The following is a 20,835-nucleotide window of genomic DNA, read 5'->3' as shown; positions in this document are numbered from 1 at the left end:
GTCCGATGAGAATATACAACATAGAACGTAGAAAATGTCAAATATATATATATCTATCAGTGGTGGGCCGTCAGGGCCTGCAAGGCCTTCTCTGCTGGCCTAAACATCATCAGAATATAATTTTTTTTTAAATATATTTTCCCACAAATATGTATTAAATTATTCCCCAGAGTAAGAGTTATACTCTTCATTTCATAGCTTTCCTCTTGGTTGCACTGCTTCCAGCCCCAGGTTGAGATTTGGAGGGCTGGTCTTTATGTTAGATCTTTTATCCAATCATATTCAGCCATCATGTGTTGCCAGGGGTCTAAAATCTGCTCTTAGGCCTTCAGAATCAACAGTGCAGGCGCTTGTAGCTTAAAGTGAATGGAAATTAAAATTTTGTGTCAACCAATCAGCTTTAGAGTTGGCTATTGTACGCCTGCTGGCTGGCTCCAGTGTTACACAGGAGCCAGCTAGCAGGCGTAGGGCGTCCACGTCTTTTGATTGGATTACCAATATTGAGAGGCAGGTCCTATGGGCAGGTCTATGCAGATCTAGGAAACTGAATTTGATAAACAAATTAATTCGCGTACTACCTAAACTGTTTTTTGAACCCACAATGGCGGAAGGAGGAGAAGATATCGATTTGGTCGAGGATATAATTATAACGCCATTCTCAAGACGAACTTTTCAAGAAAAGTTAGACATTGTAAGGAGAGGTCGCCCGACGCCACAAAGCCTGTCACAGGCGGGAAAGGGGTTCGTTCGTTCGCCACTTTCAAAGTTTCAACTATGAGCGCTGTCAATGGCTCACAGGCTCCGAGAAGCACTGCAAACTGTACTGCTGGGAATGCCTATTATTTGCAAGTGATCGATTTGGTGTTTGGAGCCACACTGGCTTTGCAAACTTGAGTTGTCTAACCAAGGCAGCAACGAGACACCAAAGTACGGCTGGGCACTTACAAGCAATGGTGCTTTTGAAAACGTTTGGGGACACCAGAGTGGAGCTACAGCTCTCACTCGTCCTGCGTTATGTGACGGACACGGGAGTCAAGGAGCGATTTATCCGGTTTGAAGATGTGACAAGCGGCAAGCGAGCTGATGACATTGCCGCTCTTATTTTCCGTTTCTTGGAGGAAAATGAATGTAGTCTGGATAAAGTTGTGGCACAGTGTTTTGATGGCGCAGCAGTCATGGCATCTGGACTCAATGGGGTGCAGGCTAAAGTTAAGGAGAGGGCACCGATGGCCTTATTCATTCACTGCTATGCACATCGACTAAATTTAGTACTGACTCAAGGAGCCTCAAAGCTTAAAGAATGCAAGGTCTTCTTTGCCAACCTCAATGGCCTTGCAGCATTTTTCTCACGATCCCCTAAGCGCACGCAACTGTCTAATAATCAGTCTTTGGTGAGTAGGCATACAATGCATGTTATTTTTTATTAAATGTGTATGTATGTTTCGCATTTTATTTCGTTAATATTAAATAGCCTATATATTAACAAAATAAAATGGCAAATAGCCTATGTTGCAAATTATTTGTTTTCTTTTATTTTCAGTGAATAGTTATGTGTCTTTATCATCACGGTGAAACTGCTTTGGGTGCGACAATGCGCTGTTTAGTGAACACACTGTATTTATTTTTTGGGGGACTTAAAGCTCAAAGTTTGTGGACCAGAAATGGATAGAAGAAGAATATTAATATAACTCTGTTGCACTCGACTATGTTCTTGCCTATTAGTTGAACTGTACTGTATTGTACTCTTCCCCTGCAATTCTCTGAAAAAAATGTCAATTTCAAGGTGACGCAACGCCTGGTTATACTGCGTTTCTGTCTAAATGTATAGTGTCTAGAGCCATGGCATCTAAATGATGGTAATAACAGGTGGATTAATTCGGGTGGGACTGTGTAGGACCTCACTGAAGGCCCAGGCGCCAGGCCCACGGCACGCTACTGATATCTATATATATATAGATATATATATATATAATAAAACAGTCACGCACATAACAAATACTGTGTTATTGGGACTTATGTTGAACTGGCATTTGAATTGAGTGAACTAGTGATCTCAGCTGGCTTGTTAGCTACATGAAGAGGCTGTTATTCAGTGATAAACAAGTATTTTTGTGCATCACACAGCTACTCTGAATGTACTGGATTATGAACAATATGATGCGCTGCCACTTAATTACAGCAAGACCCCATAGTTAGCTAGTGAGCTAGTAAGTTACCTAACTTTTAGCTATCAACATTAGCTATTTAGAAACAACAGACAACAGTAAGCTGTCATTATGCCAAGGCCAAGGCAAGCTGCTCTGAATTTCCAGTGTGTTCTTGTATGAAAGAGATGTGTTCAGCTCACTGATCTTCAGAACAACGGACCCAAAGTGAACCCTGACATGCATATAACTAAATCTGTCTGTCTGGGATTATTGTGTCCTATTGTGTCTGAGTGAGGCGTGTTTTTTTTAAATGACAATGAATAATCTTTCATGTAAATGTTTATTGCTGCTTCATTGTTGTTATTTTATTGTCTGATCTGTTTTTTGAAGCATTTTTTAAATGATTTACTTACATAAAAATAACTGCATTGTTAGTTAAGGGCTTGTCAGTAACTATTTCATAGTATGGTCTACACTTGTTGTATTCGGCGCATGTGACTAATACAATTTGATGTGATTTGTGTGTTTAGGTGCTGGACATTGCTCCCTCTGACACTGGGTTTCTGAACATCTAAAAGTCTGAGCCGTTTGGGGGGGTTCTACTAGCTGACATGTGGAATTGTTTTAAGGTGGTCAAACCATGGATCATTTAGATATTTGATTTTGAATTATAGTACCCCTTTAGGTAAAAAAGGAGAAGGACTAATGTTTGTGAGAGCAGGCAGGTGACTGCAATATAGTCTGCCTGGAACATGCCCCATATTCAAATGTAATTCAATTAAATAATAGCATTTATATATCCCCTGTAGGGGCAATTACTAGGCACCCTATGGCATCAGGCTGGCAGTGAGTCTCACAGTTACATCACAAGGGGTCACATGTCCAGTCACATGACCATAAATACATACACAGTAAAACACATGATAACAACAGATGTCAGCCCCCTTAGTGTCTACAACATGGTCATCATAGAGGCGGTTCACTGGGCAAAGATCCCTTCAAGGTTCTAATGATGTAATTTCCATGTTTCACAGCTCAGGCCGAGGGAGAGGGGGAAGGAAATCAGAGGTGCACTCCTCTTCACTTTGATTGACACTTCACACACTCATTCTACATGTCTAGTGTTCTGTCTGGAATCTGTGGTCTGTGCCAGAGGACTACAAATGGGGTGACACACCCCCAAGCATCCTGTTCCCTTTTAAAGTAGGGACACAGTCCCTCATCCTCTTCCTTCCTCTTCATCATTCTCCTCCCTCTACTATCCAGTCACTGCGTGGTGGACAGGGTTGCCATGGTTTCCTGTCTCTTCCTCTCTGGTCAGGCTTGTGTTTGAAGCGACACTTGTCACCATAGAAACAGCCGGTGGTCCTCCAGAAGAAACACTCGTCACCATTGATGGGCGCCATCCTCCTGGTCCTGGGGGAGAGGGAAACAAACAGTATGAAAACACAAGCACCTGCACCTGTGCTCCTGCTTCCTCCTTCCATCACTTTGTACATTTCAAAAGTTTATATGAGATGATTGGTAACACTTTAGAATAACTCATAATGATGTTTTGACAGACAGTTGGATGTCCTTACCCTGTGGAGGCGTACTGGGAGGCTGAGGAGGTGATGAGGCCTATAGGGTTGGTCCTCTGAGGAGAGGGAGGGGTGAACTGCATCCAGCGGTCTGGGTACCTGATTACCAGCCTGGTGCTCTCCAGCTCCACCCCCTGGACAGGAGGACAAACTGCAAGCGCAGTCCAAATACATACATTTGAACCTAAAGCATAGTCCCAAAAGTGAATGAAACGAATAACATTGCATTGTATTTTATAACCACCAGAAAGGAGTTGAATCGTTGTACTTTTCTCTCTGTGTTGGACAATGATGATACTATTTATGTGCAAGACTCAAGCTCTCCACTGAAGGCTCTTGACTCTGTGTATCATGCAGAGACGTCTAACTCACCATTGTGATCTCTACAGTGCTGTCAGATGGACATCAGTAGCAACACGCAGGCTCAAACCCTGGTACATTCTTATTCAGAAGACCATTTAATAAGGAAAACTGACATGTTACATATCCTCTCTTCTAGCAGGAAATGAGAAAACATACAAACTCACATCTCAATCTTGTTTTATGCTAACAGTACCGAAAATTAGAACCAAACATGGAAAAATGTCCATTCATTATTCAGCCCCTTGATCTTGGAATGTCTTTCCTTGGAGTTCAAAGGACAAATAGATGAACAGGTTATTGAGACATGTAGCTGTTTCTAGTTGTCAGTCCATGTCACTAGTTTGCATTGCCTTTTTTTAAGCCCCCGTTCCCACAGGAGACCTTTTGCTTCTTGCCAGGCCGCCATTGTAAATAAGAATTTGTTCTCAATTGACTTGCCTGGTTAAATAAAGGTTAAATAAAGATTATCCTAAAAGTGCAATGGAACCAATAGCATAGTCCTAAATGTACAATAGATCCAATCACATAGTCCTAAGCGTACAATGGAACCAATAGTATAGGCCCAAAAGTACAATGGAACCAATGGCATGGTCCCAAAAGTACACACTCCTTAAGTTCAAGCTAAAAAAATTCAAGCACATCTCACATAGTTAAATGCATTTGACAGCATTATGTTTCATCCCACCTCTCACCTTTAGCCTCTCCAAGGTGCAAGTGGACATGTTGGGGTTCTTGAAGTTGACAGAGGCACATAAACTCTCTTGTAAAACTCTGAAACTCTCTCTCTCCCCACACCTACAGTACATAACCTAGATCTAGAATGTAGAACTCTGATACTCTCTCTCTCCCCACACCTACAGTACATAACATAGATCTAGAATGTAGAACTCTGATACTCTCTCTCTCCCCACACCTACAGTACATAACATAGATTTAGAATGTAGAACTTAGAATGTAGAACTCTGATACTCTCTATCTCCCCTCATCTATGGTGCAGAATAAAGAATTAGAATGTAGAACTCTGATACTCTCTATCTCCCCACCGTTACAGTAGAGAACATAGAGAGTATCAGAGTTTTACATTCTATCTCCCCTCACCTACAGCACAGAATATAGAAGGAGGAGAGGAAGGGAGGGAGGTGGCCACAGTCAAAATACAAGGAATATAGGAACAGGGTGCTATTTGAGACAGCCTATAGAACCTGTAACTGTAGGAATGTATACTGTGGAATAACCAGATTTAAACATACTCAACCACTGGAGTCCATAGAGGAGGAGAGGTCCACCACTGGAGTCATGAGGGGAGGAGAGGTCCACCACTGGAGTCATGAGGGGAGGAGAAAACCACCACTGGAGTCCTGAGGGGAGGAGAAAACCACCACTGGAGTCCTGAGGGGAGTAGAAAACCACCACTGGAGTCCTGAGGGGAGGAGAAAACCACCACTGGAGTCCTGAGGGGAGGAGAAAACCACCACTGGAGTCCTGAGGGGAGGAGAAAACCACCACTGGAGTCCTGAGGGGAGGAGAAAACCACCACTGGAGTCCTGAGGGGAGGAAAACCACCACTGGAGTCCTGAGGGGAGGAGAAAACCACCACTGGAGTCCTGAGGGGAGGAGAAAACCACCACATGAGTCCAGAGGGGAGGAGAGGTCCACCACTGGAGTCCATGGGGGAGGAGAGACCCACCACTGGAGTCCATGGGGGAGGAGAGGTCCACCACTGGAGTCCTGAGGGGAGGAGAGGTCCACCACTGGAGTCCATATGGGAGGAGAGGTCCACCACTGGAGTCACGGGGGGAGGAGAGGTCCACCACTGGAGTCACGAGGAGAGATCCACCACTGGAGTCCTGAGGGGAGGAGAGGTCCATCACTGGAGTCACGAGGAGAGGTCCATCACTGGAGTCCTGAGGGGAGGAGAGGTCCATCACTGGAGTCACGAGGAGAGGTCCACCACTGGAGTCCTGAGGGGAGGAGAGGTCCATCACTGGAGACCATAGGGGAGGAGAGGCCTACTACTGGAGTCCATAGGGGAGGAGAGGTCCACCACTGGAGTTCAGAGGGGAGGAGAGGCCTACTACTGGAGTCCATAGGGGAGGAGAGGTCCACCACTGGAGTCCTGAGGGGAGGAGAGGTCCATCACTGGAGACCATAGGGGAGGAGAGGCCTACTACTGGAGTCCATAGGGGAGGAGAGGTCCACCACTGGAGTCCTGGGGGTGGAGAGGTCAACAACTGGAGTCATGAGGGGAGAAGAGGTCCAACACTGGAGTCATGAGGAGAGGAGAGGTCAAACACTGGAGTCATGAGGGGAGGAGAGGTCCACCACTGGAGTGCTGAGGAGAGGTCCAACACTGGAGTGTGGAGGGGAGGGGAGGTCCACCACTGGAATACTGAGGGGAGGAGAGACCCACCACTGGAAACCTCACAATAAGTCAATGTTAGATGTACAGCATGTATTTCTTTATTGTTGTAGTGTTTTGGTTAAATCAGAAATCAAACTCCTCTAATAATGGCTATGCTCCCTGTGGTGGGGTCTGGTAGTGCAGCCTGTCTATACTATGGCAGGGAGATGGACAGACAGACAGACAGACAGACAGACAGACAGACAGACAGACAGACAGACAGACAGACAGACAGACAGACAGACAGACAGACAGACAGACAGACAGACAGACAGACAGACAGACAGACAGACAGACAGACAGACAGACAGACAGACAGACAGACAGACAGACAGACAGACAGACAGACAGACAGACAGACAGACAGACAGACACATTTAAGATGAGGGAGGACGCACATTTTTTATGGGCCTTATTTCTATCACAGCATTTTGGATGACTGTCATTCATATTCCATTCACCCAGCTCAATGTAACATGGATATATTTAACTACTACATGTCATGATACTCTAGTGTTCCCTATATCCATCATGAGGTTGTTACAACCTAGAATATGAATGAAAGGTTACAACGTAGGTGCACAGGTCGAGAGAAACATTTGAGTAATCAAGGTGACAGACAGTGACACATTCAGTACCTCCTTGTACACTCTGGCCTGCATCTAGCTAATCTAGGATGTAATAATTCGTCCGACAGTTGCAAACAAGAGTTTCTCTTGGACAAATTCAGGTATGTTTATCCCATTTAGTTCCGTTTGCTTGGTTTAAAAATTGTTTTTCAGCGGAATCGTTGGAATGAATACACCTCTGATCACATTCAAACACAGTTCACTTTCAAAGCAGACACATACAAACAGCATGATCACATTGCCCGTTGTAGAATTCCTTCTCGCATCTCTGCATTATACTCCTCTTACCTTGTCCCTTCACTTGTGGACTTCAGTGCACAACACATCAGCTGTCTGTGAGCAGGAGAAAAACCTTTCCAAGACAAACCTTCATATCATGACTGCTAACGCTACACACAGCCTACATCATTGTTACCATATTAGCTAACGTATTGTCAACATAGCTACGAGAACTTATGCGTTAGTAAACACGCTACAATCATGCAGTACAGTGTACAGTTAGCAAGCAGTTTAGCAGTTACACCGGTGGGCCCACGTGGCAATAAATGATTAAAACCAAAAGCTTACCTTGACTTTGAAGACTTCCAGTGTTGGATAGCCATAGCCAACTAGCGAACATACCACTCCTCTCTGTTTGAGACGGTGGTTTGAGTAGGCTAAACTAGCTAGCTGCACTAGATGCTAGCTAAGTAAGTGAAACTGAAAAAAATACAACAAAATAGAGTTTGCCAGCTCTTCCCACTCTCTCTTGCTTCTCCTTAATTTTTCAAGAAATGAATTTGTTCAAAACTGTTCAACTATTGTCTTTCTCTTTTAGTCAACTACTCACCACATTGTATGCACTGCAGTGCTAGCTGGCTGTATCTTATGCTTTCAGTACTAGATTAAATATCTGATACTTTGATTGGTTGGACAACATGTCAGTTCATGCTGTAAGAGCTCTGATGGGTTGGAGGACGTCCTCCGGAAGTTGTCATAATTACTGTGTAAGTCTAGGGAAGGGGGTGAGAACCATGAGCCTCCTAGGTTTTGTATTGAAATCCTTGTACCCAGAGGAGGACGAAAACTGTCTGTCCTCCGGCTAAACCATGGTGCTACCCTACAGAGTGCTGTTGAGGCGACCTTCATTGCAAACTGTTTTAGTGAAAATAAATACTGGCCGTGCTTATACAGCTGAATACCCTTCTCTGGGGGAGCACACAAAGGGTTAAAACCTCTCTGGGATATGTGGGACGGTAGCGTCCCACCCCGCCCACAGCCAGTGAAAGTGCAGGGCGCCAAATTCAAAACAACAAAAATCTCATAATTCCTCAAGCATACAACTATTTTACACCATTTTAAAGATAAAACTATCCTTAATCCAGCCACAGTGTCTGATTTCAAAAAGGTTTTACAACGAAAGCACCACAAACGATTATGTTAGGTCACCACCAAGTCAGAAAAACACAGCCATTTTTCCAGACAAAGAGAGGAGTCACAAAAAGCACAAATAGAGATAAAATGAATCACTAACCTTTGATGATCTTCATCAGATGACACTCATAGGACTTAATTTTACATAATACATGTATGTTTTGTTCGGTAAAGTTCAGATTTATATAAAAAAATCTAATTTTACATTGTCGCGTTACGTTCAGTAGTTCTAAAACATGCGGTGACTTTGCAGTGAGCCACATCAATTTAAAGAAATACTCATCATAAATGTTGATGAAAATACAAGTGTTATACATGGAATTAGAGATATACTTCTCCGTAATGCAACCCCTGTGTCAGATTTCAAAAAAACTTTACGGAAAAAACAAACCATGCAATAATCTGAGTACAGCGTTCAGACAACAAACTAGCCAGAAATAGCATTATAAATATTCACTTACCTTTGATGATCTTCATCAGAATGCACTCCCAGAAATCCCAGTTCCACAATAAATGTTTGATTTGTTCGATAAAGTTCATAATTTATTTCCAAATAGCTTCTTTTGTTAGCGCGTTTGGAAAACAAATCCAAATGCGCGTGCAGGTCTAGCCGAATGTCGGACGAAAATTTCAAAAAGTTATATTACAGGTCGTAGAAACATGTCAAACTAAGTATAGAATCAATCTTTAGGATGTTTTAATCATACATCTTCAATAATGTTCCAGCCGGAAAATTTCTATGTCTGTAGAAAAGCAATGGAACGAGAGCTAACTCTCTCGTGACCGCGCATTACGAGCCTGTGGCACTCTGCCAGACACCTGGCTCAATCCCCTCTCATTCAGCCCCCCTTCATAGCAGAAGCCTCAAACAAAGTTCTAAAGACTGTTAACATCTAGTGGAAGCGTTAGGAAGTGCAACATAACCAATATCCTACTGTATATTGGAATGGCAAAGAGTTGAAAAACTACAAACCTCAGATTTCCCACTTCCTGGTTGGATTTTTCTCAGGTTTTCGCCTGCCACATGAGTTCTGTTATACTCACAGACATCATTCAAACAGTTTTAGAAACTTCAGAGTGTTTTCTATCCAATACTACTACTAATATGCATATATTAGCATTTGGGACAGAGTAGCAGGCAGTTTACTCTGGGCACCTTATTCATCCAAGCTACTCAATACTGCCCCCCTGTCACCAAGAAGTTTTATTCTAGGTTAATTTCAGTGAATAGAAATATTATTTCTGAGGTTAATAAGACAACTAAGTAACACTGCCTCTGTGTTTGAGTAATCAACTCGACAGTAAGATTTGATTATTTGAATCAGCTGTGTAGTGCCTGGGATAAAACCAAAACATTCACCCCTTGGGGTCCCCAAGACTGAGTTGAGGAAACGCTGGCCTCGCCACTCACGGTTCAATGATTCAGTGCCGCCATCATGTGTCTAATAGGCAGAAATACAAGAAACAAGAGCTGAGTGGAAATAGTTATGAATCAATGTATTATTAGTTGATCAAATAATCTATGTATTTATTGTTGAAATGTTGATCTAATTTAAAACATGATGCTTATACTGTATTGACACTAAACCACACAGTAAAAATTGCAAAGGTAAACATGTATTTAATGTATATAAAATACATAATAATGAAAAATGTGATGACAAAACAAGTGATATCATGACACTGAACAATATAGCATTACGTAATATACAATTATAATTAATATAAAATGTAAAAAACTGCAAATGTTTAAATGTATGTAATGTGCTGATTACATGTTTAAAAAAAATATATATATATAATATTATAAAATATAAAACATATAATAAGTAATAATGTCTGACAGCAATACAACGTAAATCATTAAACACATCAGGGGAAACTTGTCCCAAAAGCTAAATATATTAAAACGCTGTTATCAATATTATCCATATTAGTTGCTGAGGAAAGTAGGACTGTTGATGTTATAAATCCCTAAAATAGCAAAATCCCATCGAAATATAATCTTAAACTATAGATAGTAAACAGATTGCTACACAAGAAAAAATATGGAAATGGAAAAATCCCATTGAAAAAAAGCAGAAGCATAACCCATCCCATTTATCATCAAAATAAAAAAATATAATAAGAAAATATATTCCAGCATTTACTCAAAAGCTAAAGTTCATGGTCTGGAAAACCATCTAGATATGATAGCAAGAGAATAGAGGTGTGAGGCCTAGCTTTGGATTGGAACCGTAGCTCTTCAGTCCAGCTTCTGTGGTGATTCTCTTCAGTCCAGCTTCTGTGGTGGTTCTCTTCAGTCCAGATTTGGTGGTGGTTCTCTTTAGTCCAGGATCTGTGGTGGTTCTCTTCAGATCAGGTTCTGGGGTGGTTCTCTTCAGTGGGAGGGTCACCTCACATTCTGAAAGAAGACACTGAATTAGCAATTTACACTCCCACTAAAATGTTTATGGACACACACACACAAACACACTTACTGCCAGGGTGTCATACTCTGGTGACCTGGTCTTCATGTTCAGAGGTGAGTACATGTCACTGTTGGCGTCATTGTTAGGGTCAGGATGGACATTCTGTGGACAGAAAGAGGGGGAGGGAGAGAGAGAGAGGGAAAGATATAGAGAGAGGGGGAGGGAGAGAGAGGGAAAGATATAGAGAGAGTGGGAGGGAGAGAGAGAGAGATATAGAGAGAGGGAAAGAGAGAGAGAGAGGAAATTCATGTGTTCTTTGAAACACCAGTCTTTCCATCATTTTCTCTAAACAGATTCAAGTATAAAACACAAACACACTAACAAACAATCAACATGAATGATAAGAGACTTACTGCCAGAGTGTCATAGTCAGGGGACATGGTCTTCATGTTCAGACCTGTGTACGTGTCACTGTTACAGTCAGGACGGACACTCTGTGGAGAGAGAGAGAGGTAACAATGAAAATAGTATGAAAGAGACTGTCATGTCACTGTTAGTCAGGACGGACACTCTGTGGAGAGAGAGAGAGGTAACAATGAAAATAGTATGAAAGAGACTGCCATGTCACTGTTACAGTCAGGACGGACACTCTGTGGAGAGAAAGAGAGAGGGGTAACAATGAAAATAGTATGAAAGAGACTGTCATGTCACTGTTACAGTCAGGACGGACACTCTGTGGAGAGAGAGAGAGAGAGGTAACAATGAAAATAGTACGAAAGAGACTTAGGGTTTCCCAAACTCAGAGCTGTGCCCTGCATGTTTTGAGCTCAGAGCTGGACCCTTTTGCCCTAGCACTACACAGCTGATTCATATAATCAAAGCCTGATGAGTTGTGTGGGGGGGGGGGGTCCTGGTGTAACTGATAGAATCACCTGTGTGTCTGTTGTGGCATCACTTCCTCCTGTGGATCTCCTGTAAAGAGGGACAGAGTGAGTTCTGCTCTCTACTGACCTCTATTGGAAGTTGATATGTTACTAATACATTTTAGCAGGTTTCTTACTTTATCTTTATTTAACTAGGCAAGTCAGTTATGAACAAACTCTTATTTTCAATGACGGCCTAGGAACAGTGGGTTAACTGCTTTGTTCAGGGGCGGAACGACATATTTTTATCTTGTCAGCTCAGGGATTCAATCTTGCAACCTTTCAGTTACAAGTTCAACGCTCTAACCACTAAGCTACCTGCCACCCCAGGAAGCCTAGTGGTTAAGAGCATTGGGCCAATAAATGAATGAATGAATGAAGTTAATAACAAATCAGAGGTCTAAGGAGAATAATACAAATATCAATGTTCCCTTCTTCACTCACCTGAACCACATGAGTCCAGAGAGACAGAGGATGAGAACCAGAACAACCACTGTGATTCCTACAGCTGCAGTCAGAACTGATGTCTGTTTCCCTAAAAGATCAAATGGATGATATGAGAACATGTTATTATGAAGTGAAAATGAATATATAGCAATACAGGACATAAATGCAATACTTGTATGTAGAAGCCTATGTATAGTTATAAACCAAAGTGTCATAAGGCAGACTAGAAGAAGATTACCTGAAAACATAATTTATTATTGAAAATCATTTTGTATTGAAGTATTGAAGATGTAACTTTACCTGCTACAATGATCATCAGAGCTGTAGAGTTCATAGATCCTATTGTATTCTCAGCCTCACAGTAGTATTCTCCTCTGTCCTCAGAGATGATGTTAGTGATGCTGTAACTCTGTCCTGATGCTTTTGGTGAGGTTACGTTCTTCTTGTACCAGGTGTATTTGTCAACAGGTGGGTTGGCATCACTGCTGCAGGTCAGAGTCACTGAACTGCCCTCCACTATTTCACCAGAGGGACTGACTGACACTGAGGTGCTCTTTGGGCCATCTGGTGGACAATATGTAACACATTGTTCAGACAAAGTGCTTTACATGAGGAGCATCATGGAACTTGGACTTATGATTGAAATAAATTAAATATGACTTTAAATATGTGTGATTCTCTGAGCAAAAAAAGAGAAGGTTAGATGTATTTACACTGAACGTCCACAGACACAGAAGAAGAGTTGAGACTCCCATATATGCTCTCAGCCTCACAGTAGTATTCTCCACTGTCCTCTGAGTTAATGTTGGTGATGAGGAGGGTGTTTTCAGATCCTGTCAGTGAAGCTCCATTCTTCTTGTACCAGGTGTATTTGTCCACAGGTGGGTTGGCATCACTGCTGCAGGTCAGAGTCACTGAACTGCCCTCCACTATTTCACCAGAGGGACTGACTGACACTGAGGTGTTCTTTGGGCCATCTGGTGGACAATATGTAACACATTGTTCAGACATAGCGCTTTACATGAGGAGCATCATGGAACTTGGACTTATGATTTAAATAAATTAAATATGACTTTAAATATGTGTGATTCTCTGAGCAAAAAAAGAGAAGGTTAGGTGTATTTACACTGAACATCCACAGACACAGATGAAGAGTTGAGACTCCCATATATACTCTCAGCCTCACAGTAGTATTCTCCTCTGTCCTCAGAGTTAATGTTGGTGATGAGGAAGGTGTTTTCAGATCCTGTCAGTGAAGCTCCATTCTTCTTGTACCAGGTGTATTTATCCACAGGTGGGTTGGCATCACTGCTGCAGGTCAGAGTCACTGAACTGCCCTCCACTATTTCACCAGAGGGACTGACTGACACTGAGGTGCTCTTTGGAGCATCTAGTAAAGCAGAATTTGTCAGAGGGTTAGGACTGTAGTACTACCTCAAATGACGTCATGTCAAAAATAAGTTATATCTAAAGTCAGAGGACTATCTAGAACGATCACTTAAACAAATCATGAACAAGAATACATTAGGAGATACTTTAGGACTTGAGTGTCTACTAAACTATTCTTCAAGTGTTTAAGGTACTGAACATTTTAACTACAGACATGCATACATCTATGACATTGTGTGTAATTTCTATGTAATGATGAATATTGATAGATAAAGCAGTAATACTCTTCTCATTGATATTAAATGATTGATACTTTCTAAGTAGAATAGTATATTAATTCATACTCACACACTGCAGGAGAGTGGAGGTTCTCATGGTGTTCTACAGCACAGGAGTAACTGTCCACAGAATGACCCAACACTACTAGGGTATTACTAGAGTATTGTTGGGAAGTGGGCTCATCGAGACGTTGTCCGTTCTTGTACCAAATGTAGGTGAGGTTGGGGTCGTCAGTCAGAGTACAGGTGGTGCTACAGGTCAGTGTCTTCTGTCCCTCTGCAGCAGGAGTCACCTTCACCAGCAGACCTGAAACAATATGTATAAAACCACATACACCTCTGTGTTAACAGGATGGTTAATTTATTTTCTCCTGTAATTCAATATGATATATTATTGTAAAATACAGGGTAGTATTACCTGTGACAGACAGAGTTGTTCCTGGGAAACTATGACCCCATTCAATGTTGTGAGTTTTAAAAGTGAAGCGATACTCAGCTGAGTCCTCCTCTCTCAGATCTGTGATTCTCAGGGCGAAGGGATCTTCGTATGTTCCAGTGTACTCCACACGACCTGTATACCCTGGGTCTCTGGTTAGGTCTTCAGGGGTCGACTTATCACTTCTAAACCAGAATGATGACGTGATGTAATAATAACCAACATAAGTACAGGACATGTCCACTGTTGACCCCTTCAAGACACAGATTCTCCTCTTGGTGTAAGTTACTCTGCTGCATCTCTGACCCTGAACACCTGAAACACAGTGACATAACAAGAGGTCACCTGGATTATATTCTCAGTTCTAAAAGTTCTCAAATGACAAAGTGAAACCAACACACACAGAGGTTATACCGTTTTATGTAATAAAATCACACTCACACACTGCAGGAGAGTGGAGATCCTCATGGCCTTTTACAGCACAGGAGTAACTGTCTTCATAGTTGCTGGAGACTGAGTCTTTGTACTGGGGGTAGGTGCTCTCATCTAGATGTTGTCCGTTCTTGTACCAGATGTTGGTGGGGTTGTCAGTCAGAGTACAGGTGGTGATACAGGTCAGTGTCTTATCCTGATGTCCACCAGTCACCTTCACCTGAAGACCTGGAGAATAAACAATATCACTATAAATCCCTTTATCACTGACTTATCACTCTAATACAAAGGTGGAAGAAATCCTATGTTATACAGACTATAATACATACAACAGAACTAATTGGAATTGAACAGAAAAACACTTTTTTACTGTACCTGTACAGACAAATTCACTCCAAGTTTGCCAGTATATGTCCCTCCTTCCTGATCTGTTATACATCTGAACCTGTACGTAGCTGAGTCACTCTCTCTCAGGTCTGTGATTCTCAGGGTACAGTCTTTCTCCTTATCCCCATGATACTCCAGACGACCTGCATACTCTGTGTCCTGACCTATATCTGCAGGTTCTACACCAGTCCCCCATTCAGTGAACCAGAGGGTTTTTGTGACTGTACCACTGGGATATGTGTAAGAGCAGGTCAGATCAACTGTTGACCCCCTCAAGGCACAGATTCTCTGAGGGGTGTAAGTCACACTCCAGCCATCCTGACCCAGTACCACTGAAACACACAGTGACACAACACAAGGGTATCACAATTAAGCCAAAATGGCTCACAATAATAGAAGGTTGTGTCCACATTTTGTTGCCATAGTTGCTGAGTTGAGTGTGAATGGAAACCACAGATAAGCATATCTCAATGAGGAGTGAAAGACAACTATATAAAGTGAAGTAGATACGACAAACAGATCAACATAATAACATTATGACTCTTAACATTTTAGACATGTTTGTAAATTGAAAAACAGGGCAACTAAAACAGTTATGAAAGGGACCATACCTGCTACAGACCAGAGAAAGACCACCAACACACTTCCTGCTTTTCCCAAAGCCATTGTTGCATCTCCCACCCTGCAGTCTTAGAAACATAAACAACAACTCACCAGCTGGTGAAATACAACATACGTCATCATCATCAACAACAACCACTTATTGAACAGATCTGTAGTACTGTAAACACATTTTTCTACATTGATTGTTGTGAAGCTGTTTTATTCTCAGAACCTCAAATATAGGAGGATAAATGTATAAATGTTCAATCCTCTATGGTCCGTCAAGCTGTACAGCAGCCTAAAGACTGACCACCAGGTTCAATGATAGCTCCTATCCCCAAGCTGTGAGGCTAAACAGCAAGTGACTCACCACCCACCACACACACACACACACACACACACACACACACACACACACACACACACACACACACACACACACACACACACACACACACACACACACACACACACACACACACACACACACACACACACACACACACACACACACACACACACACTACAGCGTTACACTGAGCATGTCGTGTTCCACCTGGTTCATCATGTCATCCCAATGTAACTCTATTTCTTGAATTGCATTGTTGGTTAAGGGCTTGTAAGTAAGCATTTCACAGCAAGGTCTACACCTGTTGTATTTGGCGCATGTGACAAACACCATTTGATTTGATTTGATTAGATCAGCATTCCTACACTGACACACTTATTGAATACTGACCCTGATGTAACAACCAAAACACAGATCAAAACATAACAAGAAGTAAATTATATATTTCTCTCTGGTCTATGACTTATGACTAAATACAAATAACTAAAAACAATATTTCAAGATATTGTCAAGAGTACTTACAGAGTGAAGGGGAGAGGTCTGTACTGTAAGTCAACTTACTAACAGTGCATTGGAACACAGTGGTTCAAACATATTTAAAGTAGTCAGGGCACAAGTAGGTGCTGCAGAACTATCCTTTCCTTCCTCTTTAACACATGCATCATGACCAGACCAGCACATCAGAAAAGGGAGGTTAGTGAATAAGAGTGGGTCATTCACTTCCAAATTATGGACCTTACACTTCTTTAAATACAGAACCATGTCATTTATTTGTTCACTATTCTATTTGGAATGTTTATAATATCTTAGAGGGGCAAGACAACACATTCTGAATTTTATATGTAACAAGTCAAAGTTTAATTTACATGTGGTCAGTTCCATGATATCATTCATTCTATTCTACTAATCAGTTCAATGTACACTCCTCCTCACCTACTGAAGGGTCCAGTGTTCTAGACTAGAGTTCTCCCTACTGGCATCTCAATATTACGGCACCATCCTCATAATAATGTCCTCAATAATGTTTTGTACACTCCTCATCAGCTGCATCAAAGTGGTACTGAAGGTTCCAGTGTTCTAGACTAGAGCTCCACCTACTGGCATCTCAACATTACTGCACCATCTTAATAATAATTTCCTTAATAATGTTTGGCTAAAAACAACATAACAAACTGGAAAAAAATCACAAAAAAATGTGAAACACAAGACTGGCTAGCCTATCTGTAAATAGCCCATTCCACTACCTCATCCCCATACTGTTATCTATTTTTGCTCCTTTGCACCCCAGTATCTCTACTTGTACACTCATCTTCTGCACATCTATCACTCCAGTGTTTAATTTCTGTATTGTAATTATTTCGCCACTATGGCCTATTTATTGCATTACCTTTGTTATCCTACCTCGTTTGCACATACTGTATATATACTTTTTCTACTGTATTATTAACTGTATGTTTGTTTATTCCATGTGTAACTCTGTGTTGTTGTTTGTGTGGCACTGCTTTGCTTTATCTTGGCCAGGTCGCAGTTGTAAATGAGAACTTGTTCTCAACTAGCCTACCTGGTTAAATAAAGGTGAAGAAAAAAAAATATATATAAATAAACGTAGTCACATTTAACCTCTACCGCTTCTGTCTCCCGGATCCGGGATCCTCCTCATCAAAAAAACTGACTAGCATAGCCTAGCCTAACGCGACAGGGATATCATATAATATAATTTCATGAAATCACAAGTCCAATACAGCAAATGAAAGATAAACATCTTGTGAATCCAGCTATCATTTCCGATTTTTTAAATGTTTTACAGCGAAAACACAATATATATTTATATACCTCACCACAATAGCCAAACACACAACGCCATGTTTTCACCATGTTTCCACCGCAAAGGTAGCTTTCACAAAACCCACAAATAGAGATAAAATTAATCACTAACCTTGAACAACTTCATCAGATGACAGTCTTATAACATCATGTTATACAATACATTTATGTTTTGTTCGAAAATGTGCATATTTGAGGTATAAATCGTAGTTTTACATTGCAGCCACCATCACAAATAGCACCATAACAGCCAGAATAATTACAGAGAGCAACGTGAAATACATAAATACTCATCATAAAACATTTATGAAAAGTACAGCAAATGAAAGATAAACATCTTGTGAATCCAGCCAATATTTCCGATTTTTTAAGTGTTTTACAGCGAAAACACAATATATATTTATATTAGCTCACCACAATAGCCAAACACACAACGCCATTTATTCACCGCCAACAAAGCTTTCACAAAACCCAGAAATAGAGATAAAATTAATCACTAACCTTTGGACAACTTCATCAGATGACAGTCTTATAACATCATGTTATACAATACATTTATGTTTTGTTCGAAAATGTGCATATTTAGAGGTACAAATCCTGGTTTTACATTGTGAATAAGTAGCCATGATGCACCAAATTGTCCGGAGATATTTTGGACAGTCACGTAATCTAACCAAAGAACTCATCCTAAACTTTACAAAAAAATACATGTTGTGCAGCAAATGAAAGATACACTAGTTCTTAATGCAACCGCTGTGTTAGATTTAAAAAATAACTTTAGTACAACATACAGCATGCAAAATTGTGAGACAGCGCTCACCTATTCTCCGCCTTGTTGGAGCCAACATATTCCACAAAAATACGAAATAACATCATAAATATTCTCTTACTTTTGATGATCTTCCATCAGAATGTTGTGCAAGGAGTCCTAGTTCCAGAATAAATCGTTGTTTTGTTTTAGAATGTCCATTTCTTCTGTCGAATTAGCAACTTTGGCTAGCCATGTGGAGGGCACATGTCCAAGAAATCTTTGCGCACTGAACGAAAAATTCCAAAATTTCCAATAAACGTCGAATAAACTGGTCAAACTCGGTTGAAAATCCTACTTTAGGATGTTTTTCTCATATGTATCCAATAAAATCAGAGCCGGAGCATTTCGTTGTGTATACCTAACGCTTTTCAGAAGACAATGTCAGGTTCCCTGGTGCGCAGTTGAATAATGACAAAAGAGCGGACCTGTCACTCCAAAAGCTCTCATTCGGTCTCAGATCAAGCTAGACACCCCATTCAACATTCTACTGCCTGATGACATATAGTGAAAGGCGTATGAAGTGCATACAGATCCATAAATATAAGCCAGTTGAATAGGCAGGCCCTGACACAGAGCCCCATTTTCAGAATTTTCACTTCCTTTTTGGAAGTTTGCTGCCAAATGAGTTCTGTTTTACTCACAGATATAATTCAAACAGTTTTAAAAACTTCAGAGTGTTTTCTATCCAATAGTAATAATAATATGCATATTGTATGATCTAGAACACAGTACGAGGCCGTTTAATTTGGGCACAATTTTTTCCCAAAGTGAAAACAGCGACCCCTATTAAGAAGAAGTTTTAACATCAATAATAATAATATAATCAATAATATTTCAACCGGACTGTAGACTATTCAATACTGGAGAGAAAGAGAATGTCGAGCAACGAGTGTCGCGCGCATCAACTAATGGAGGGACATCCGTGTATCCACTGACGCGTTTTGATAAATCTCGCTCATTTTTCAAATAATAGCTTGAAACTATGTCTAAAGACTGTTCACACCCTGAGGAAGCCACAGGAAAAGGAAGCTGGGTGATACCCCTTTAAATGGACGAAAGGCAGGCAATGGAACAGTGATTTTTCTAAATAAGAGTCACTTCCTGGTTGGATTTCCTCAGGTTTTCGCCTGCAAAATTAGTTCTGTTATACTCACAGACAATATTTTGACAGTTTTGGAAACTTTAGAGTGTTGTCTATCCTACTCTGTCAATTATATGCATATTCTAGCATCTGGACCTGAGAAATAGGCAGCTTACAATGGGAACGTTATTTTTCCAAACATAAAAATTCTGTCCCCTAGCTCCTGACTGTCGTTAAACTCATAGAAGTAGTAAAATAATAAGAAATTGACTGTTACAGAACCCACTGTTCCCCGGGCGCCGAAGACATGGATGTCGATTAAGGCAGCCCTCCGCACCTCTCTGATTCAGAGGGGTTGGGTTAAATGCGGAAGACACATTTCAGTTCAATGTATTCAGTTGAACAACTGACTAGGTATCCCCCTGTCCCTTTCCTTTCCATCATGGTAAAGATTTAAAGATGTGGCCTCTATCCAACTCTACACCAGGGGCCAAGAAGCTGATGCAGAGATCGCTTCCTTCCTTAATATTTTGTATTTGTATTTATTATGGATCACCATTAGCTGCTGCCAAGGCTCTTCCTGGGGTCCAGCAACAATTAAAGTGGTAATATACATTATAATACAATATTTAAACATTAAAATACATTTTACAACAGATTTCAAAATATGTTAAGTGTGTGCCCTCAGGCCACTACTTTAACACAATACACAATCCAGGTGTACGTGTGTGTGTACCTGTGTTTGTGACTCTTGACAGTCCTCACTGTTGTCAGGTTTTGGCCAGGACTGTTCAGGTTTTGTTCACTAGATGTCCCCCTTGCACCTTTTTTGTACCTTTTGTTTTTTCTTGCCCTAATTATTGTTTGCACCTGTAAGTCATTCCCTTGTTAGTATTTAACCCTGTGTGTTCCTCAGTTCCTTGCTCAGTGT

General features: G+C 41.1%; 1 protein-coding gene and 1 long non-coding RNA gene across 2 annotated transcripts; both read right to left on the bottom strand.

Moving 5' to 3' along the window:
• Nucleotides 1-9,878: 9,878 nt before the first annotated feature.
• Nucleotides 9,879-11,833, bottom strand: LOC139568074 (uncharacterized). The gene is made up of 3 exons (XR_011673505.1): nucleotides 11,358-11,833; nucleotides 11,014-11,106; nucleotides 9,879-10,937 (listed from the first exon to the last, which is right to left on the bottom strand). It is a non-coding gene; the product is annotated as an uncharacterized lncRNA (long non-coding RNA).
• Nucleotides 11,834-12,303: 470 nt separating this feature from the next.
• On the bottom strand, nucleotides 12,304-16,028 carry LOC139541478 (B-cell receptor CD22-like). The gene is made up of 10 exons (XM_071346155.1): nucleotides 15,848-16,028; nucleotides 15,235-15,568; nucleotides 15,121-15,128; nucleotides 14,859-15,077; nucleotides 14,400-14,732; nucleotides 14,052-14,288; nucleotides 13,441-13,704; nucleotides 13,028-13,291; nucleotides 12,615-12,878; nucleotides 12,304-12,311 (listed from the first exon to the last, which is right to left on the bottom strand). Exons 1-10 carry the CDS (start codon nucleotides 15,900-15,902, stop codon nucleotides 12,304-12,306), a joined length of 1,986 nt encoding a protein of 661 aa, XP_071202256.1. The 5' UTR covers nucleotides 15,903-16,028.
• Between the last annotated feature and the right edge of the window lie 4,807 nt (nucleotides 16,029-20,835).

This window comes from Salvelinus alpinus, chromosome 2, assembly GCF_045679555.1.
Source record: "Salvelinus alpinus chromosome 2, SLU_Salpinus.1, whole genome shotgun sequence".
NCBI classification, from domain to species: Eukaryota; Metazoa; Chordata; class Actinopteri; order Salmoniformes; family Salmonidae; genus Salvelinus; species Salvelinus alpinus.
Note: the sequence above shows the minus strand (reverse complement) of the source record. Positions and strands in the feature narration are given on the sequence as shown.

Bases quoted from the DNA above. Each gene is read 5' to 3' on its own strand.
- LOC139541478 (XM_071346155.1), bottom strand. From the start codon at position 15,902: ATGGCTTTGGGAAAAGCAGGAAGTGTGTTGGTGGTCTTTCTCTGGTCT. The intron at 13,705-14,051 runs GTGAGTATGAAT...CTGCTTTACTAG, and splicing joins CCTCCACTCTCCTGCAGTGT to ATGCTCCAAAGAGCACCTCA. The intron at 13,292-13,440 runs GTAAATACACCT...ATTGTCCACCAG, and splicing joins TGTGTCTGTGGATGTTCAGT to ATGGCCCAAAGAACACCTCA.